This window comes from Taeniopygia guttata, chromosome 1 (assembly GCF_048771995.1).
Source record: "Taeniopygia guttata chromosome 1, bTaeGut7.mat, whole genome shotgun sequence".
NCBI lineage: Eukaryota > Metazoa > Chordata > Aves > Passeriformes > Estrildidae > Taeniopygia > Taeniopygia guttata.
Genome location: NC_133024.1, coordinates 64,687,723 through 64,704,343, shown reverse-complemented (window position 1 = coordinate 64,704,343; position 16,621 = coordinate 64,687,723). Strand labels below are relative to the sequence as shown.

The following is a 16,621-nucleotide window of genomic DNA, read 5'->3' as shown; positions in this document are numbered from 1 at the left end:
TCAGACGTTTAACTATTCTGGGGAGAAGTTTCCTCATTCCCTCACAAAAGTCCATCCAACAGGGCCATCCCAAAATTCCCTTCCAGCCCCTCTGCTCACCTCTCCATATTGCCATTAGGACTGTCCATGTCACCTGGATGTGCAGGTGCTAAGGAAGTTGCAGACATTGCTAAATAGGTGGTGGGGCCATAAGGTACATGAGGGAACAGTTTTCATTTTCTCAGGTAGTTTGCTGCAGCAATAGCCCTTATGCTGCAATATCTGGAAACATTTATAATACTCCATTAGGTGCAACTACATTATGTGTAAAAATTGGTTTTTTCCCATTTCTTTAAAACAAAAGGTAAAATCTAGAGGGAAAAAAACCCCCAGCATTATTTGTAAAGTATTTTGTGACAATTTCCTCAATGGAAGATTCCCGTGTCAGGAATGATTCAGAGGTGCAGAAGCTGTCCTGTATTGGTTTAATACACCTTTAACTAAAATGGATTGGCTAATTCCTAATTATTTTCCTTTGATTTTTAAGGGATTCTTTTCAAATACTCTATACCCATCATCTTTCATGTCTCCTCTATCTGAGGAAGCTTATTTGGTTCTGGAGAAGCCCTTTCTCATCCAGATTTTTGAGTCAAGAGAACCCAAAATTCCTACCTGTACTTTACTGTGAAGGAATTAATCTCATTAATATTGCAGTATGCTGGAGTTCAAGGGTTTTCTTAAAACCTGACATTTGCAGTCCTTTAGTTTAGCTGGAGCTTTGTTGGTCCTCATGATGCATATGACAGTAAGGTTTTAAGTTTTCCTCTATACTCTTGTAAAACATAAGTCATGTTGCAAAAATTCAGAACTCAAGGCATGAACCAACCATAAATTAAATTTCACACCATTTGTAAACCTCTGGTCTAAATTAAAAAAAAAACAAAAAAAACCCCCACCAGATTACTTTCTAAATATATTATAATAGAAAGGGAGGAAAATGAAACTGTTTAGAGAATCAAACCTCATTGTAATGATTTTCTTAACTTTTGCATCTTGCTTGGCAATGTTGCTTATTTTGCAGGAGGGTAATCCAGGACAGGGTATCAGTTTCCTACTATTGCCAAAATATTATTTTAATAAAGCATAACTCTAGTATAAAGGATAGCTTTATCTACAGAAATGTATACATAGACCTCTTGTAGACTGTATGTAGAGCTTTGGAATTTAATAAACAGCAGGAGGCATTTACAAAGACATCTCATAATAGAAGTGGATGAATCTAAGTTAATACCAGTAAAGACCTGTCCCTAACTGCTTGGGTTTTGAAAGAAGAGACAGAAAGAAGAGAAGAAGTTCTCAAAGCTGTGTATTTCTGAAAATAGTAGAGCTAGCTTTTCTTTTACCTCTTCCAGTAGTCTATTGCAGTAGTAGAAAATGGAATTTATTCTTCAGAAATCTGTATGTCCTATTATGGAGGGTATTCTTGTGCAATGTAGCAGTTCATGAAAAAAATTGTGTTTTAAGTAGTGACTATTTGATTTATATACCAGGGAAGCTGCTCAGAAGAGCCAAAGCAATGCTATCTGTGCATGAGAGAAGATAACACTAAATTTGCAGCCCCTGATGCACATTTGAACATCTTAAAGACTGCTTAGAATAGAATGAACAGGAAAAATTGTGGCACATTTACTGTACCCTACAGTTTTAGATCTAAAAATTTTAGATAAATCCATGAAAAGGTCCAAGTTTCTGTCAAATACAGGTTTCCATATGTAAGAAACTCATAAAAATGTTTAATCTAATTAACTTTATTTTCTGTGCTAAGATCTCTGCTCAAAAGTAAAAAAACCTCTTATACTATTTTAAATTAGTTATTTAATGAATGTGTGTGGCTGCAAAAGTTGTGATGAAGCTGATGCTTCTACATTTATAGTTACTTTTACATAAATGAAACATTAACAAATGCATATTTGTGAAGCACAGAGAAAGAAATCTTAAAATATTAATAAAGCAATTAGTAAAAAGCTACTTTCTAAAAATACATAATTATCTAATAATGAACTTTTAAACCTAGAAAAGTCATGTCAAAAGGTTTCTGTGTGCTTTGTTCTTTCATGTGTAGGCCTTCGGGGAGCCCCAGGATATTCTTTGGATCAAGCCCATCATCTTCCAATTGAAATGGATCCATTGATTGGTATGTCAAGATGAAAATGTAGCAAGATATTTGAAATTGGCATTTTCAGGAATTATTGATTAAGCTATATTTGTATATGATGCTTCATTTAACACAGAAAATAGGAAAATATTTATTCTTGTCAGTCCTGGAGAACTAAAAAGCATTAGCTATTGATGCTGAATGAATTACATGAATGCTATTTGTTATTAACATCACCAGCAACTGGTATTTAAGAAACAACCAATTAAGTCAGTTAATTGTCAGCCTATATCTATAATTCTGTTCTCTTATCAGGTCACATTAGTAAAATAAAACCTGAGGGTCCTGTGGAGATAGCATATATTTTTTTTACAGCCAGCACTATATTTATCAGTGGAGATGCAGATCCATTTATTTTCATTCACTTTATAATTTGGATTTAGTCAACAATACTAATTTAATAATGAAAAGACTGGCTTTTAAATTTATAATATTTTTAAAATCCAGAATTTTTTGAGAAACTGAATAATTTGAGAAATAGCATCTGCTAAAATTGTTAGATTTCAGGACTTCCTAATGATCATATTTTTTCATTAATTGCACTTATTGGATTTGTAGTGGGGAGGTAGTTCAGTAATTTGAAATAGAAATTTGGGATAGGGAAAGTTCTTAGGGACAAGTTTGTAACATTGTTGAGAACAAAATATATTGTTAAACATAGCCAGATATAAAGTTCCATTTTTTATGTGTCAATATTCATATTCAAAATTTTCAATATTTACTTCTATGTAAATTTATGATTTCCATAGAGGAACCTCAGGAGAATTAGCTTTCTCATTCTGTGTGCTGCATCTGATCTTATATAATGACAGTGGTTTTCTTTTTAGTTTTTTCTCTCACAAGCTAAGTCACAACTATTGTGCCCATCTGTTGTGGAAATTTGATTAATTTGCTCTTCATTATCTTTCAGCTGATGGATGTAGAGAGTCTGGTAGTTTAAATATGTGTTCTTAGTATGTATGCAAATATGATATTAACTTCCACAAGCAATTTTAAAATAGAATGGAATGGGGTTTTTTTTGGCTGAACCTCTTATTTCATGCAGTTGTGAGCAGTTTAAGTAGAATAGCAAAAAACAGGGGAAAATGAGATTATTATCTGCCTTCAGTTGTGTTCTTATGTTAGGAGAAACATATTTCTCAGAGTGATTTTTACCTCTAACTTTGGGTAACTGAAGTTAGTTGTCAAGATTCCCTCCATAACTACTGTAGAAAGACAAACTCTCCTCTGGAGCTGTCTAGCACTTAGTTATTACAGTATGAGATGACTTGTCATGTGAAAAAAATGTCTTATCCAGTGAGACTGGATGGAGTGGATAAAATTAATTTATATTATATACTCAACTTTCAGAAAGTTAATACTGAGGTGGAAAACACTTTTACGGGGTTGCCATTTCTTGTCTGTTGTGTCACAGGGGGACAGAGCACATTAGCTGTGGGCTTCCAGTCATTAGTATCCTTCTAAACATCTCCGTTTGGCTGTTGGCTTGGTGGGATTCTGCATGAACCACTTCTTTTCCCTTGATTCTGGGAAGTTTCTAGGTGCCATTGCCTCTTTTAAAAGTACTGTCCGTGGCCTGGGTCCCTGCTAGAGGAGCAGATGATAACACTTACTTTTCCTGTACTGGAAAATCGTATAAGGCTTGAATAGATTTATGGAATTATAAAATATGGTGAGTTGGAAGGGACCCATCAGAAGCATCAAGTCCAACTCCTGTTTCTGTGTGGGACCTCCCCCAAGAGTCACATAATGGGCCTGAGAGCATTGTCCAAACTCTTCTTGAGCTCCCTCAGGCTGGTTCTGTGACCACTTCCCTGAGGAGCCAGTTCCAGTGCCCAACCATCCTCTGGGTAAAAAACCAGTCCAACCCAAATGTCTCCTAACTCAGCTTCATGCTTTTCCCTTGAGTCCTGTCCCTAGGCATAAGAGTAAAAAGATCAGTACCTGCTCCTCCCCTTCTTGTGAAGATGCTGAAGATCACAATGAGGTCTCCCCTCATTCATTGATTGAATCCTTATGCTTTTAATCTGGTTAAGCATCTGGAGGTGTAGGGTTGTCAAGGCCACAAAATACAAGCCGTTTTCTGTGGAAGAGATACTAACCAGCAAGAACTGGCTCTCTGCAGTATTGTTAGTATTGATTTCATATTTTATATGGAATTCTGCTACTTTCCCCTGGTTCAGATTGTTTTGGGGACTACTGCAGAGCACTAAAATTATTACTACATATTATGCAGTGCATCAGGCAGCTTATAAGAAATTGCCATATCTTTTAAAATCTTATCTCTTATTCAAAGGGGAACTAGAAATCTCACAATAATTTTGTGTTTCTGACACCCATATAGACAGGTCTAAATGTTCATATTCAAAATGCTTACTCAACAACAAATTCACAGTTCATTGAAAGTTAAATGTATTCATTTTCTCCTGTAAATGGATGACAGGAAGGTGTTGGAATGGCTTACATGTAAAATGTGTTTTGCATTTCGTTACAGCCAATAACTCTGGTGTGAACAAACGTCAGATCACAGACCTTGTGGATCAGAGCATCCAGATCAACGCGCATTGCTTCGTGGTCACGGCAGATAATCGCTACATTCTCATCTGTGGTTTCTGGGACAAGAGCTTTCGAGTTTATTCCACAGAAACAGGTGACCTCAAATACAGCTCCCTGGTTCTTCCTGTGTCACAAAGCAGACAAAGGCTATTGTCTTAATAGTACCATATCTAATACTTATGCTTACACGTCAATAAGTGGTAAACAGCAGTTTATAAAATCCTTCATTATTGTTTCAGCATGATAACTTTAAAATTTTTTTAAGGGAAGATGTAAAAGACTATTAATAAGACTGTGTTCCATTTCCTTTTACATCCTCTTTTTTTAAGAGGATGTAAAAGGAAATGGAACACAGTCTTATTAATAGTAACTTTTGAAAACCATAGTTATCTTCAGGAAATTTATCATGTCAAAAGAATCAAGCACATTTTTGTTACAATATTTTTATGGATCTACTATTTCTAGCTCTATTTATTTCATGTAGTAAGGAATTAGGTTGAATATCCTGATACAGGAACAAATATTTTTTTGCTTTGTGTCATTACTTAGCCTAATATCACTCAATAAATTGCTAAAAACTAAGTGTAATAATAGAAAGGAGGGGGTGATAATCACAGTAAATCTTAGTTTGACATTAACATAGAACAAACACACATTTTTAACATAATAATGCAGCACAATTATAGAAGAGTTCATGTGCAGTCTTATGCACATCACTCATGAAATTTATAATACTGTTCTAGTGCTATTGCTTAAATACTGATGGAGCTATAACTCCACTTAATATTCAGTGACTGCAGCACTGCCTTGATTTTCAGAGATAAGGGTTAGACTATAGATTGCCACAAAGCACAGCCTTCAACAGGAATGAAAAAAAAAGGTGGAAAAAAAAGTTTAATCTTTGTGATCTTTTAATCTTTTTGTAGCATTTAGTGAACTCTAATTATGGGACATGAAATAAAAGTTACATTTTAACTGAATATTAATTATATAGTTAATGATTTCCAAACACTGCTAGTACCTTAGAAAACTGAATTTGTATGACTTTTCATTCCCACCAGGAAAATTAACTCAGATTGTGTTTGGCCACTGGGATGTCGTGACTTGCCTCGCCAGGTCGGAGTCCTACATTGGGGGTGATTGCTACATCGTGTCTGGGTCTCGCGATGCTACATTGCTGCTTTGGTACTGGAGTGGCCGGCACCATATCATAGGTGACAATCCAAACAGCAGTAAGTATCCTTCAATAACACCTCTCCCAGAGGTCTTCTGTCACACCTTGTTTTAGCATTTCTTCTTTCAGCTTCAGAACTTATTGCCAAATATATCGATAACTTTGCTTACAGGTTGAAGGTTGGTATAAGAGCACCACATGCTAAGCAATGCGCTGATTGCAAGCCAAAAAAATGTTTAAACACTCTCTGCATGTTAAGAGAGAATAGGATGGGAGTATAGTTCCTAAGTTTGTAATTGCCTTTATCACTTATAGCATCATGTCATCATAAACTAGAACAAGATGGTTGTGGCCTTTAAGTGACAGTACATATATCACTATATTTTGACTTCCCTTTCCCTGGAAATATTTTTTGGCATTTTAACTTACTCCTTTTGTGCTACAGCATGCTATATCAGCTGCTTGCCTTTTCAAAAAAGGAATGTCTCACATGCCATGGAATTAAATGAGACTCTTGAGAAAGGTCTTTCTATAGTTTGGGGAAGCAATCTGACTGAATAAAAATAGAAAAAGATAAAATGTCAGGAAAAGTTTACATTTCATTTGCATTGGACCAACTATCAGTGCTTTGCAGAGTGAGTGGGACACAATAGTAATATTAATTTATACAAAAGGACACTAAAAGTGCACCACTAATTTAAGGATCCCATCACCCAAGCCAGAGATATGGCTTCAGCTAAAGAGCAGCTTTCATCCATATACTAGAACTGTTTTCTACAACACTAAATCCATTTCATTAAAGAAGCTTCTGATTTCTAATGATAATTTTCAATAGAAGGGTTTTGTCTTTGGATAAAAATGGAAGAATCTGTCACTATCAGTTTTGATCTCAGATTCAAATACTGACTGGAGGCAGTACTGTCAGTTACAGACATCTAAGTGAAAGTATTTCTTCAACTGAATGGCTGGTAGAAACATGTTTTATGTATTTAAAAGTAAATATTTTCTTAATTTTGCAGCAAGATACTTTTTATTGAATTTTGATTTTTTTTCCATTTGTCTGTAAGCAGAGTAAAAGGGAGAAAGATAAAAGTATTGGTTTCTCACAAGATTTTATTTGCTTTTCTAACAGAGGAAATAGAGAGGAAAGAAGAAAATTGTGTTGCAATAACAAATTTCTATAATTTTTTCCTGTATTCCATTACTTTTTTAGTCTGTAATTCTCTAATATGGATAAATTCAGTCAGACAAGGATTTTCATGTCTTAGCAGTCTGTTTAGGTTGATGCCATTTTTCTTCTTTGAATGCCTGTGTGATTCATATAAAGTATTAGTCATTCATATAAAGTATTTCTATGTTAAGAGAAAAATAACAAGAGCTTTCTACTCTCATTAAAGAGAAAAATGTAAGACTTTCCCCTTACCTCTCTTGATTGTAAAGGGCTTGGACAACCTCGCAATTAGCATCTCCTTTCTGGATGATACAAACTTCTTCAATTCTTTTCCAGATAGAATTATTTTTGTTCTGGTATTATTCTGTCATCTCTTACATAGCTGAATGCACAAAAGTGGTACTTTTTGGTATCTCAGATTTAATATTTTAGCTGTATAACTTTGGAATTGTCTGCCTTGGAGGTCTTTAATTTTATGAAAGGAAGGATATGACCTGTCTGACAGAAATAAATTTGTAATTATTTGTATGACTTGCTCTCAGTCTCTACCTTTATGTGGATAAGGTGCTGTTTTGCTGAAGAAATGGCCTTATGGTCACATTAATAGGAGACTGTGCTGCAGATAGCCACGTCCAGTCAAATGAAATCTTACAGGCACAGGTAACAGAACTCAGGAAGACTAAGTACCCAGGAGCCCTGTGGTAGCTTTGAAATATATTGATAAAATTTTTTAATAGTCATGTTGAAGACATGTTGAAGACTCATGCTGAGGAAGAGCGATGGCATTTCTATTATTTCTATCTCTATTCATTGGATTGAAGCAACCATGGATATGCCAATTATATTCTAGTACTGTACTATAACCAGAATAACATGTGTTGGAAGCATATTATTCTTTATCTTTATCTTTTCATGAACATACATTAATGGGGATGGATCACAAAAGCAAAGGGCCTTAAAAAACTTCTACAATTACTAAGTGTTTCTGCTGAAGTAATGACTAATAGTTTCTGCTTGCTACTTCAAGCAGACATGATAGCTGTCATATGACTGATTACCTTTAAACTAATTTCCAAGAGAAGCATTCTTAATATTCCTTATGAAAATACATTTGAAGTTTTACCTAGTTAAAGCCACCAAAGTAATAAAGAAATATTTCCTAATCTACTCTAATCTATAGTTGCTGTTAGAAGGTTTCCTTGTAGGAAAAAATGAATTATATGATCAATGTAGATCAAATGCAATTACTTAACATCTTTAGAATTAATTTCCAAAGAGGTGTAGATAATATTTTCAGAGGAAAAATAAAGGGGTATTGGTTTTTTTAAAAGCTGACACCTGGAGATACAGACAAGGTGTTTTATACCAGAGGATATAAGAAGGTGAAGAACTCAAAGAAAAATGTCAGGTATAGTAATTACCTGGGTTAGATGTTTGACTTTATAATTATCTTTTAAGCTGAAAGACAGATAATTATAAATTTTAACTTCAATACATCCAATTACCAAAAGGAACTTTAGTTGTTTCAGAAAATCTTAAAGGGGAGAAAAAGCAGACCTCCAGCCCTAAATAGTTTGTGTGGTTTGACATTAGTATTGAAAAATGTAGATACCATTTCATTCAAAAACATAGAAATCACATAGAAATACTCTCAGGCAAAATAAAAACATATAAATACTCCCAGGCAAAAGATTGTAAGATCAAATTTCTTACAGATTCTGCTAAAATTCATATTGCAGTATCTATGAGGTAGATGCAGTCTTTACCAAACAGCAAGTATGTCAACAACCTAACCTGTCAGATTTCTGTAGAACCTTCTGCTGAAATACCTGTCCAGATGTATGCTCAGTGGGTCACCTCAACTGGGTCTGTAGGAAATACTGAACCAGCTCTTGTTTAAAGAGAAGAATTGAGAAAAGATGCAAGTGATTGATCTAGCTCAGTTGAAAGCTTGTCTATGAGACCATGGTAAACTTCATTTTATGATTTTAAAATAATTTTTCTAATCTTACATTTATCAAGTTATCATCATTTTTCTACAGTAAGTGTCAAAAATTAGTTTCTGGTTTGGTTTGCACTTGGCACAATTTCTTGACACATCTCACAATCACTCTGAGAAGAGTGATGTTGTACCAGGTTTTAAATGCAATGTTTTCCATACAGTAGCTTTCTGAAAAAGCTTGAAAGAAATCTTCAGGCAAGAGTGCTTGTCCAGGAAGTAGGAGAATTATGCTCTTGACCTCTAGAGACTGGGGTAACTAAAGCCCTTATTCCCATGTTCACAAGCATGTGCTGACTATCAGCTATAAGTTATCATAGAATGGGCCCCTGAGAACCTCTAGATTTCATAGAAAGCAAAATTCTTTTCTATGCTCATATTTATGCATATTACATGTCATTATGATTGGATATAGAGATAAATCACAAAATCAGGAGCACTATGCTGCATACCTTCAACAGCAGCACATAGGGCAAATCCTTTCCCAATTTTCTCTAGCTCAACATTGGTCTCATGGCCATACCATTATTAAGCTCCAACAGTGGTGATGTTGGAGGTCCTGTTAAGACTAGACTAGAGACTGGTGTTTGGGAATGCTTCTGGAAAGTAAGAGATGTGGCATGGTTTCCTATTAGCTGGAGGGAAGCTGAATGAAGGGTTTTTGTACATTTGAACTTCCCTTTATGTCTTTATCCTTGCTTACTTAGGTACCACCTATCAGAAAAACACTGAACTGAATGAAGTCCTCTTGCCAGGGTCAGATATCTACTTTCTAAGCCAAAATTGCCCATCTGAAATAGCTAATCTGAATCTGCACCTTATTAAGTTGATGAGTAGATTGTATAAATCTGCTGCAGTTGCGAGAACAGTGAAAGGTATCTGAACAGTGAAAGGTGCCGTAAGACACGGCACATGCAAAGGACATTGTTTGCTTATTTTATTTATTTGAAATGATATGGGAAATGTAAATCTTTGCAGTTCTCAGAGACTGAATGCAAAAATTATTGTGATGGAGTTTGACAATTTTTGTTTTGATTTTTCTTTTCTTATGATATATAGGGATTTGTTTTAACCGAGTGCTAATTTGTATACAAATTTCTTCTCACATAGCAACTGTATTAGTCATCACAAAAAGGAGCAAAGAAAGTATATGATATCCCCTGGAGTTCAACATGTATCATTATAGCTGTTTTATTTTTATATTTTATGCTTACTTTATTGAATGTCTCTTTCAAACAATTGACTTTGAAAATGAGAACTATCTCAGAGTTTTTGAACAGATATACCAAAGTAGATGATAGAATTGCAGAAAAGTGAGGGACAGATGCTTTCATCTGAAACAGACACAAATTCAGAAAGTAATTTGGAAGTGATAAAAATTAATTTGCACACTTTAATTGGAATCGGACTCCTGCATGAAAGAAAGGAAGGGTAGGCAGCTTGTGCTAAAGGCTGATTGAATTTTTTGTCAGGTAAGTATGTTGGACCTGGCCGTTTATCCTCTTGAGCCTCTCCCTGCAATATATTACATTCACCCTCTGACTGGTGTTCTTTAAAAGGATCAATGCTATTCCTGTTTTTTCCCTAGAGCCTGAAATTTCATTGATCTTGGGACTTGACATTTCTCATTACCTATTGTAGCTTCCAAGAGGATGGTCACAAGAGGTGTGGGAGTTAACCCTACTTTTTCTAACAGCAGCTGTGCTGACCATTGAAAAATGCTCTAGCAGCCATAAGATGGGTTTGTTTAGCATTATAGCAAAATCTTCACAGGTGCTAAGAATTCATTCTATCCCAGTGAGTGTATTCAGTCAGTATATATCTGAAAGGGAGGGTAAACTTTATCATAAAATATCTTTGTCAAGTCAATATGCTTTTTTTTGTGTCTTTCATGAAGTATATCTTTGTATGTTCCTTTTACATAATGTAATTTTGAAACAATTTGGAGTTGCAAACATTAAGGGTTCTGCAGGTTTGAGTCTTGAAAGAATAGTTATTCTGAACTCAGAACTTCCACTTGTCATTTTATATCCTTCTACATTTTAATATGCCCTAGCTTAGCCTTTAAATAGGAGCAGTTTAAAAATAGTCACCAGTGTGCTCTGCACCAGGAAGACTGGGTGGCTGTCTGAAGGCCCTGCACTAGCATATGGGCATATGTGCTATCTGCTTTGTTTGTTTAAGGGGTTATTATGGTACTTGTAAGTATGTACAATTTAGGTATTAATTTTTGAAATAAAAGTATGTTAGCACTGCTCTGCCAGAGCAGAAGACTTTTGAAAACTAGGTTTGTAATTTTTACTGGTACCATCTCTGCCCTGGTTGCCAAAGACATCTCTCTTCTGAGACAAAGGTAAAAGAGCCAATAATCCATCTGAGATAATGCAGTTATCTCTAGTATTTTATCAACAGATGTCTGTGCCCAGGCTATGCAGCATGTTCCATGGGAATTATACTGTGCAGGGTGGTTATACAACTTGCCCAAGATCCCAAAACAATTTAGTGTAAGACATAGGAAGAGATGCTACAAATCCATAATCTCCCGTACTCCACTGTATTTTACCTTCTGGATTAGTACAAGGTACCTGAAAGCCTTCTCACCTGGGTGAACTGTTTGTAGCTATATACGGCACTCCTCAGCAAATAAACCAGCTCTTCTTCCCAGAGCTGGGAATATTTTGAATATACTAATATTTTCCTGTCAACAGTCTTTCTTTTAAACTCATTGCTCCCTCATGTTGTGGGCATTGTTATTGATAGTTTTCTGTTTTGAGATATTAATATTTATTTGTTGTAGCATTATCGCTTTATCAAACTCTAAGATGTTTTTTTCTGACAGTAAAAATTTGAGAAGGCTCCTTAATTTTTGCTTCCATGAAAGCAATTCTATTTTCTAAAATTTTGTTTTCTGATGTTTTATATCCCTCTACATTTTAATATTTCTTTTCAGCATCCCTGGAAAGTCTTGACAGTAAAGAAAATAGCAAAGTAAATTCCTTTTCAGCAAGTAATTCAGGTATAGCCTTGTACTTGCTTTTTTCAAAGTGAGAGATGAAATGGAAGCTAAAATTTGCCATGTGCTCTCATGTTGCTTTATACAGAAGACTCCTAGATGTGTCCCCATAGAAATATGTACATAATTCCTGGAAAAGAACAATATGAGAGAAATAGTAACAGTCTTTTGTCTTTCTTTCCCTCTTCATTTTTCCTTGTTATGCAGGAGCACCATCTGTTCCCAAAGAACCTCACAATAATATTAGGCATTATATTCTTCAGCAAGAAGGAAATATGTGTTTTATTTTAGACTTTCTAGAAAAATTTACTTGTTTGGAAATACCACACATTTTTGTTTTCCTTCTGCCCTCTAGTAATTCAGTTCAAAGGTGCACCTTTGGGGAAATCACAGGGAGTTTACAGTGATGGTATCTCAGTTCTTAGGTAGGATATTTTCACCTGCAATTCCCTTAGAGCTGCAGCCTTTAACCTCTGGCTGCATCTATCGGTGGTGATGTGACAGTGACAGAATATTTTGCTAGATTTTGAATGATTCCTGGAGTTCACAGCTTCTTTCCTTTGCAATAAAACGTAACATGACTGAGGTTCATGCCACAGCTTTTTCTGTAGAGAGTCTCAGTGAATAATTTTTCCTTTGAGCCCAAAGGGAAAAAAAAAATCCCATTTTCCATTACTACTGGACAGTTACTCCTAATATTGTTATTCCATTATTAATTTGTATTTACTGAAAAACAGGACAAAATAAGACTCATAGATCTATGTTTCAGGGAAGTTGTTTCTCATAAGCATTTTCCTTTCTAAATCAAGAAGTCAATAAAATATGCTTATTTGGTGTATTCTGGAATTTTACAGTTCCTTGATATTATGGAACTTTCCTAGGAAGCACTGAGGAAAATGTCCTTTTGAAAATTGCATTATTTCTTTTCCTTCAAAAATTTTATCCATTTAATAGTTTCAGTCATCCAGTTTGAAGCAGTCTGATGACATCTTTATAATCATAGCATGAGCCAAGATAGCCATTGAGCATAATCCTCTTTTTTTCCAGGAGGACGTACAAAAGAAAAAATAAAGTGGAGAACTTTGAACTTAATTAATTGCTCTTTTTTATTTGTTTGTTTTTATGTTATGCACTAGGAGAAAAGAAAACCTTGAAATGAGATGGGATTCTCAAAGTAATGTTGATGGGAAAATGATAAAAATCAAAATATCTTTGATGAGCTACACAAAGATTCTTTCTGTTTCTTTTGACATCCATGCTTCCCTAGCAGTAAATCTCAGTTTTCAGTTCACATCTTCAATTTCCAGATTAAAAAGATTATTTTCTTGCAGTATAGATTAAAGTTTGGGAAACTAGGATTTATTGAGATACCTGTTTGCAGTAGAGGTAGAAATGTTTAATGTGTCTGTATATTGGAATAACAAGACCAGTTAGACTGACACACTCTGTACTATTGTGTCCAAAACTGAAGTCTGTAAATCCATGGTTGGTAGTTCTCATCTTGGTCAGAAAGACATTAAAACTCATGGAATTGTTATTAAATTTTGATGACAGAAGATGTAGGGTTTGACAAGAAAAGCTGTAGATCCATACTAAATTTCTGAGAGCTATGATTCTATACATTTCTGGATACCCAAATTTTAAGAATGAGTTAAGACAGGCGAAGAAATGCATTGCTACAATGGCTAGAAAATGGCAAGCCCATCCCTTCAAAGGAATTTATAGGGTTTGGTTTGGCTAACAGACTCAAAAGGAAAGACTGATTTATTCTTTAAGTCCATAAGAGGGGAAAATGCTAGAGAAGAAGACCTGAAGCTAAAGGACAATGCTAACACAAGAACAAAGAGGTGCTAGGTAGACAAGACCAAATTCAAAATGGAATTCAGAATATTTCTATCCTTTAGAGTAGGAGCAGTCTAGAACATCCTTCCACATCACATACCAAGGTAGCCATTTCATTAGCTGTTTATATCATGTGAGTGTCTGCAGTAAAAGAAGACTAAATTCATTGACCCACAAAGTCTATCCAAGCCTTCATTCCTAATGCACATCTTTCAAAAACCCATGCAATACTTTTAAGCTACTCATATAGTTCCCTTTTGGTTTAGTGTTTAACTTCATTTCCACTTAGGAAACTGCATTTTATTCCAGAGTTGAAATGTGTGCAGCCATTCACCCGTTGGACCTCTCTGTGCCATTAGCTACAAGACAAGTTTCTGGGTTATTGGACATTTGTGCCTGTGACTCCCAGTTAGCAGAGAGTCAATACTTCAAGTCACCACTTTGCTGCTTATGCAGAGAGAAAAAAACCCACTTTAAACACTGTGCAGCTTCCTGCCTTACTCTCCTGTGTCACTTGTGTGACCCTCTGAGCTCATTTCTGTAAATGTGGCAACAAGACTTTCATCTTTCTGTCTTCAGTTGCAGAGTAGTTCTTGCCTCTTATTTGCTGATCTAAGCTATTTCACCAAAAGTTCACAGTGAGGGAGTTTTCTGTAAATCCTACTCTATATCACTTTTTTCTCAGAACAGAATCTTCTCTCCAGTGAACAGAGCTTGTGCTTGTCCAGGAACGTCAACTTCCACCTGGCTGCATTGAAAATAAATAAAAACACGTTTTGCTACTTTTTTATTTAACTAGGCAATGATATAATAATGACATAATAATGTCTTTCTCTTCTCATTATACAGTTGCCCATGAAGCTTTTCATCAATTATTTTATTACAAGCCAAGATTTTATATTATCCCATAGATAATATTATTGGTTATTATTTGATTTAAGAATCAATTTCCAGCTCCTAACTGAAAGCATATTTCCAAACCCTGATTTCCAAAATCCTTTTGTAGAGCTCATATTACATACCTCTCTATGGAAAAAAAAAAATTAAGATTTGTCATTGAGCCAGCTTCTGTGCCATCCATGCTGTCCACAGTCAGTTGCATATAAGACTGGTTTAAATCAAAATATTGTACTACTATGACAAATATGTTGAAAAAAGTAATTGGAGCCTGATTTAATATAGCTATCTTTACCAACTGTACCCCTCATCCCAGCAAAACCAGATAAATCTTCCAGTCCAATACTGGTATTAATGAGATTTTTGCTTCCAATTCTTGTTGAGAAAAGTTGTATTAACCATTTTGTTATTTTATACAGAATTAATGTTACAGTAATTTATCTGTACTTCCCTAGGTAATTTCTTTAAGTATGTGAACTACACTTGCAGAGCTCCAGTCATTTTGAATATCGCAATTTTCTGTATTTCATTTGTACAATGAAAATATAATGATATATAACTCTGTGCTATCTAGCAAGTTGCTAATTTTTTGTTGCCAATTGACTTTCTTAGCCTGGTGGAGCAATATCAAATGCTAACCAATTAGCTCATCAGCATCTGTTATTATCAGAAACAATAGAAATTTTGCTGTTCATCATGTAAATACTCTATAAATGCCCATTTGTTTGAAATCAAAATAAAATATATTTCAGTCATGAATATATATATATATATATATACTATCTATAAATAAATAAATACATTATTATACATACCAATAACCATTTTTAGACATATTTTAATTTTTGACCATCCCATGTGACTCTGAATCAATATTACCTATGCAGCAGTAGTATGTTTCTAGAACAGAGTTCTTTTCTTTTTTTCCTGCCTGCAGTTTCATGAAACTAATTAGGATCATTATTAAAGGAACAGCCTAAATTTTTAGGTTCATAGAGTAAGTCTGGAGACATATATGTTCAATAGCAGACCTTTACATTACAGCTGCTTTTAATAGCAGCACACTTTGTGTTCTTTTAATTAATTCATTAATGCATTGGGAAGTTATGGTTTTGAAGCTTTATGATATCTGAACACATTTTGCTCGGTATCCTAAGTATGAAATACTTAATCCCACTGCACCTCTCATGCTTAATGATTTCAAGCAAATTACAGCAAAGTTCTTTTGTTGATAAACCGTATTTGATTTGGCATACTCTTGTTTTCTTTTTTGGTTTTTTTTTTTCACTTTTAAAATTGTTTTTTAACAGGTGATTATCCAGCTCCTCGCGCTGTTCTAACTGGTCATGACCATGAAGTTGTCTGCGTGTCAGTCTGTGCAGAGCTGGGACTTGTTATCAGTGGTGCTAAAGGTCAGAAACATTTTTATGATTTAAGTCTTAACATTTTTATACTCTTTTTTAGTGGTATTTCTCTGACTTCCCTCAAGACATATGTGTTTTAATTATTCCTAAAATCTGTTGTAATTGTAGGAGAGTCTGAAGCACTTTTCTCTGAAAATTATTTACTATCTCTGCTTACAAGTTTAGACACAAATTAAGTCGATCATTCCTTCCAATCATCATTTTATGCAGCTATTCAGCCTAGATTTGGAAGTGTATTTTATAAAAATATATACAATAATTACAATGACATCTAGTGATTTCAAAGAAACCTGTTGACAGAGACATGTATTTCAGGGAGGACCAGCTCAAAATTCTCACCTTGATCTTAAT

The 16,621-nt window shown here is 34.7% G+C and overlaps 1 protein-coding gene across 15 annotated transcripts in view; it reads left to right on the top strand.

Moving 5' to 3' along the window:
• Positions 1–16,621, top strand: part of NBEA (neurobeachin) — a 457,966-nt gene that overhangs the window by 435,139 nt on the left and 6,206 nt on the right. For all 15 annotated transcript variants that reach the window (XM_041719826.2, XM_041719812.2, XM_041719807.2 and 12 more), the window contains 4 exons: positions 2,102–2,173; positions 4,689–4,844; positions 5,812–5,982; positions 16,157–16,258. In XM_041719826.2, coding sequence (XP_041575760.2) covers positions 2,102–2,173; positions 4,689–4,844; positions 5,812–5,982; positions 16,157–16,258 — 501 coding nt within the window. The remainder of the gene's footprint in view (positions 1–2,101; positions 2,174–4,688; positions 4,845–5,811; positions 5,983–16,156; positions 16,259–16,621) is intronic.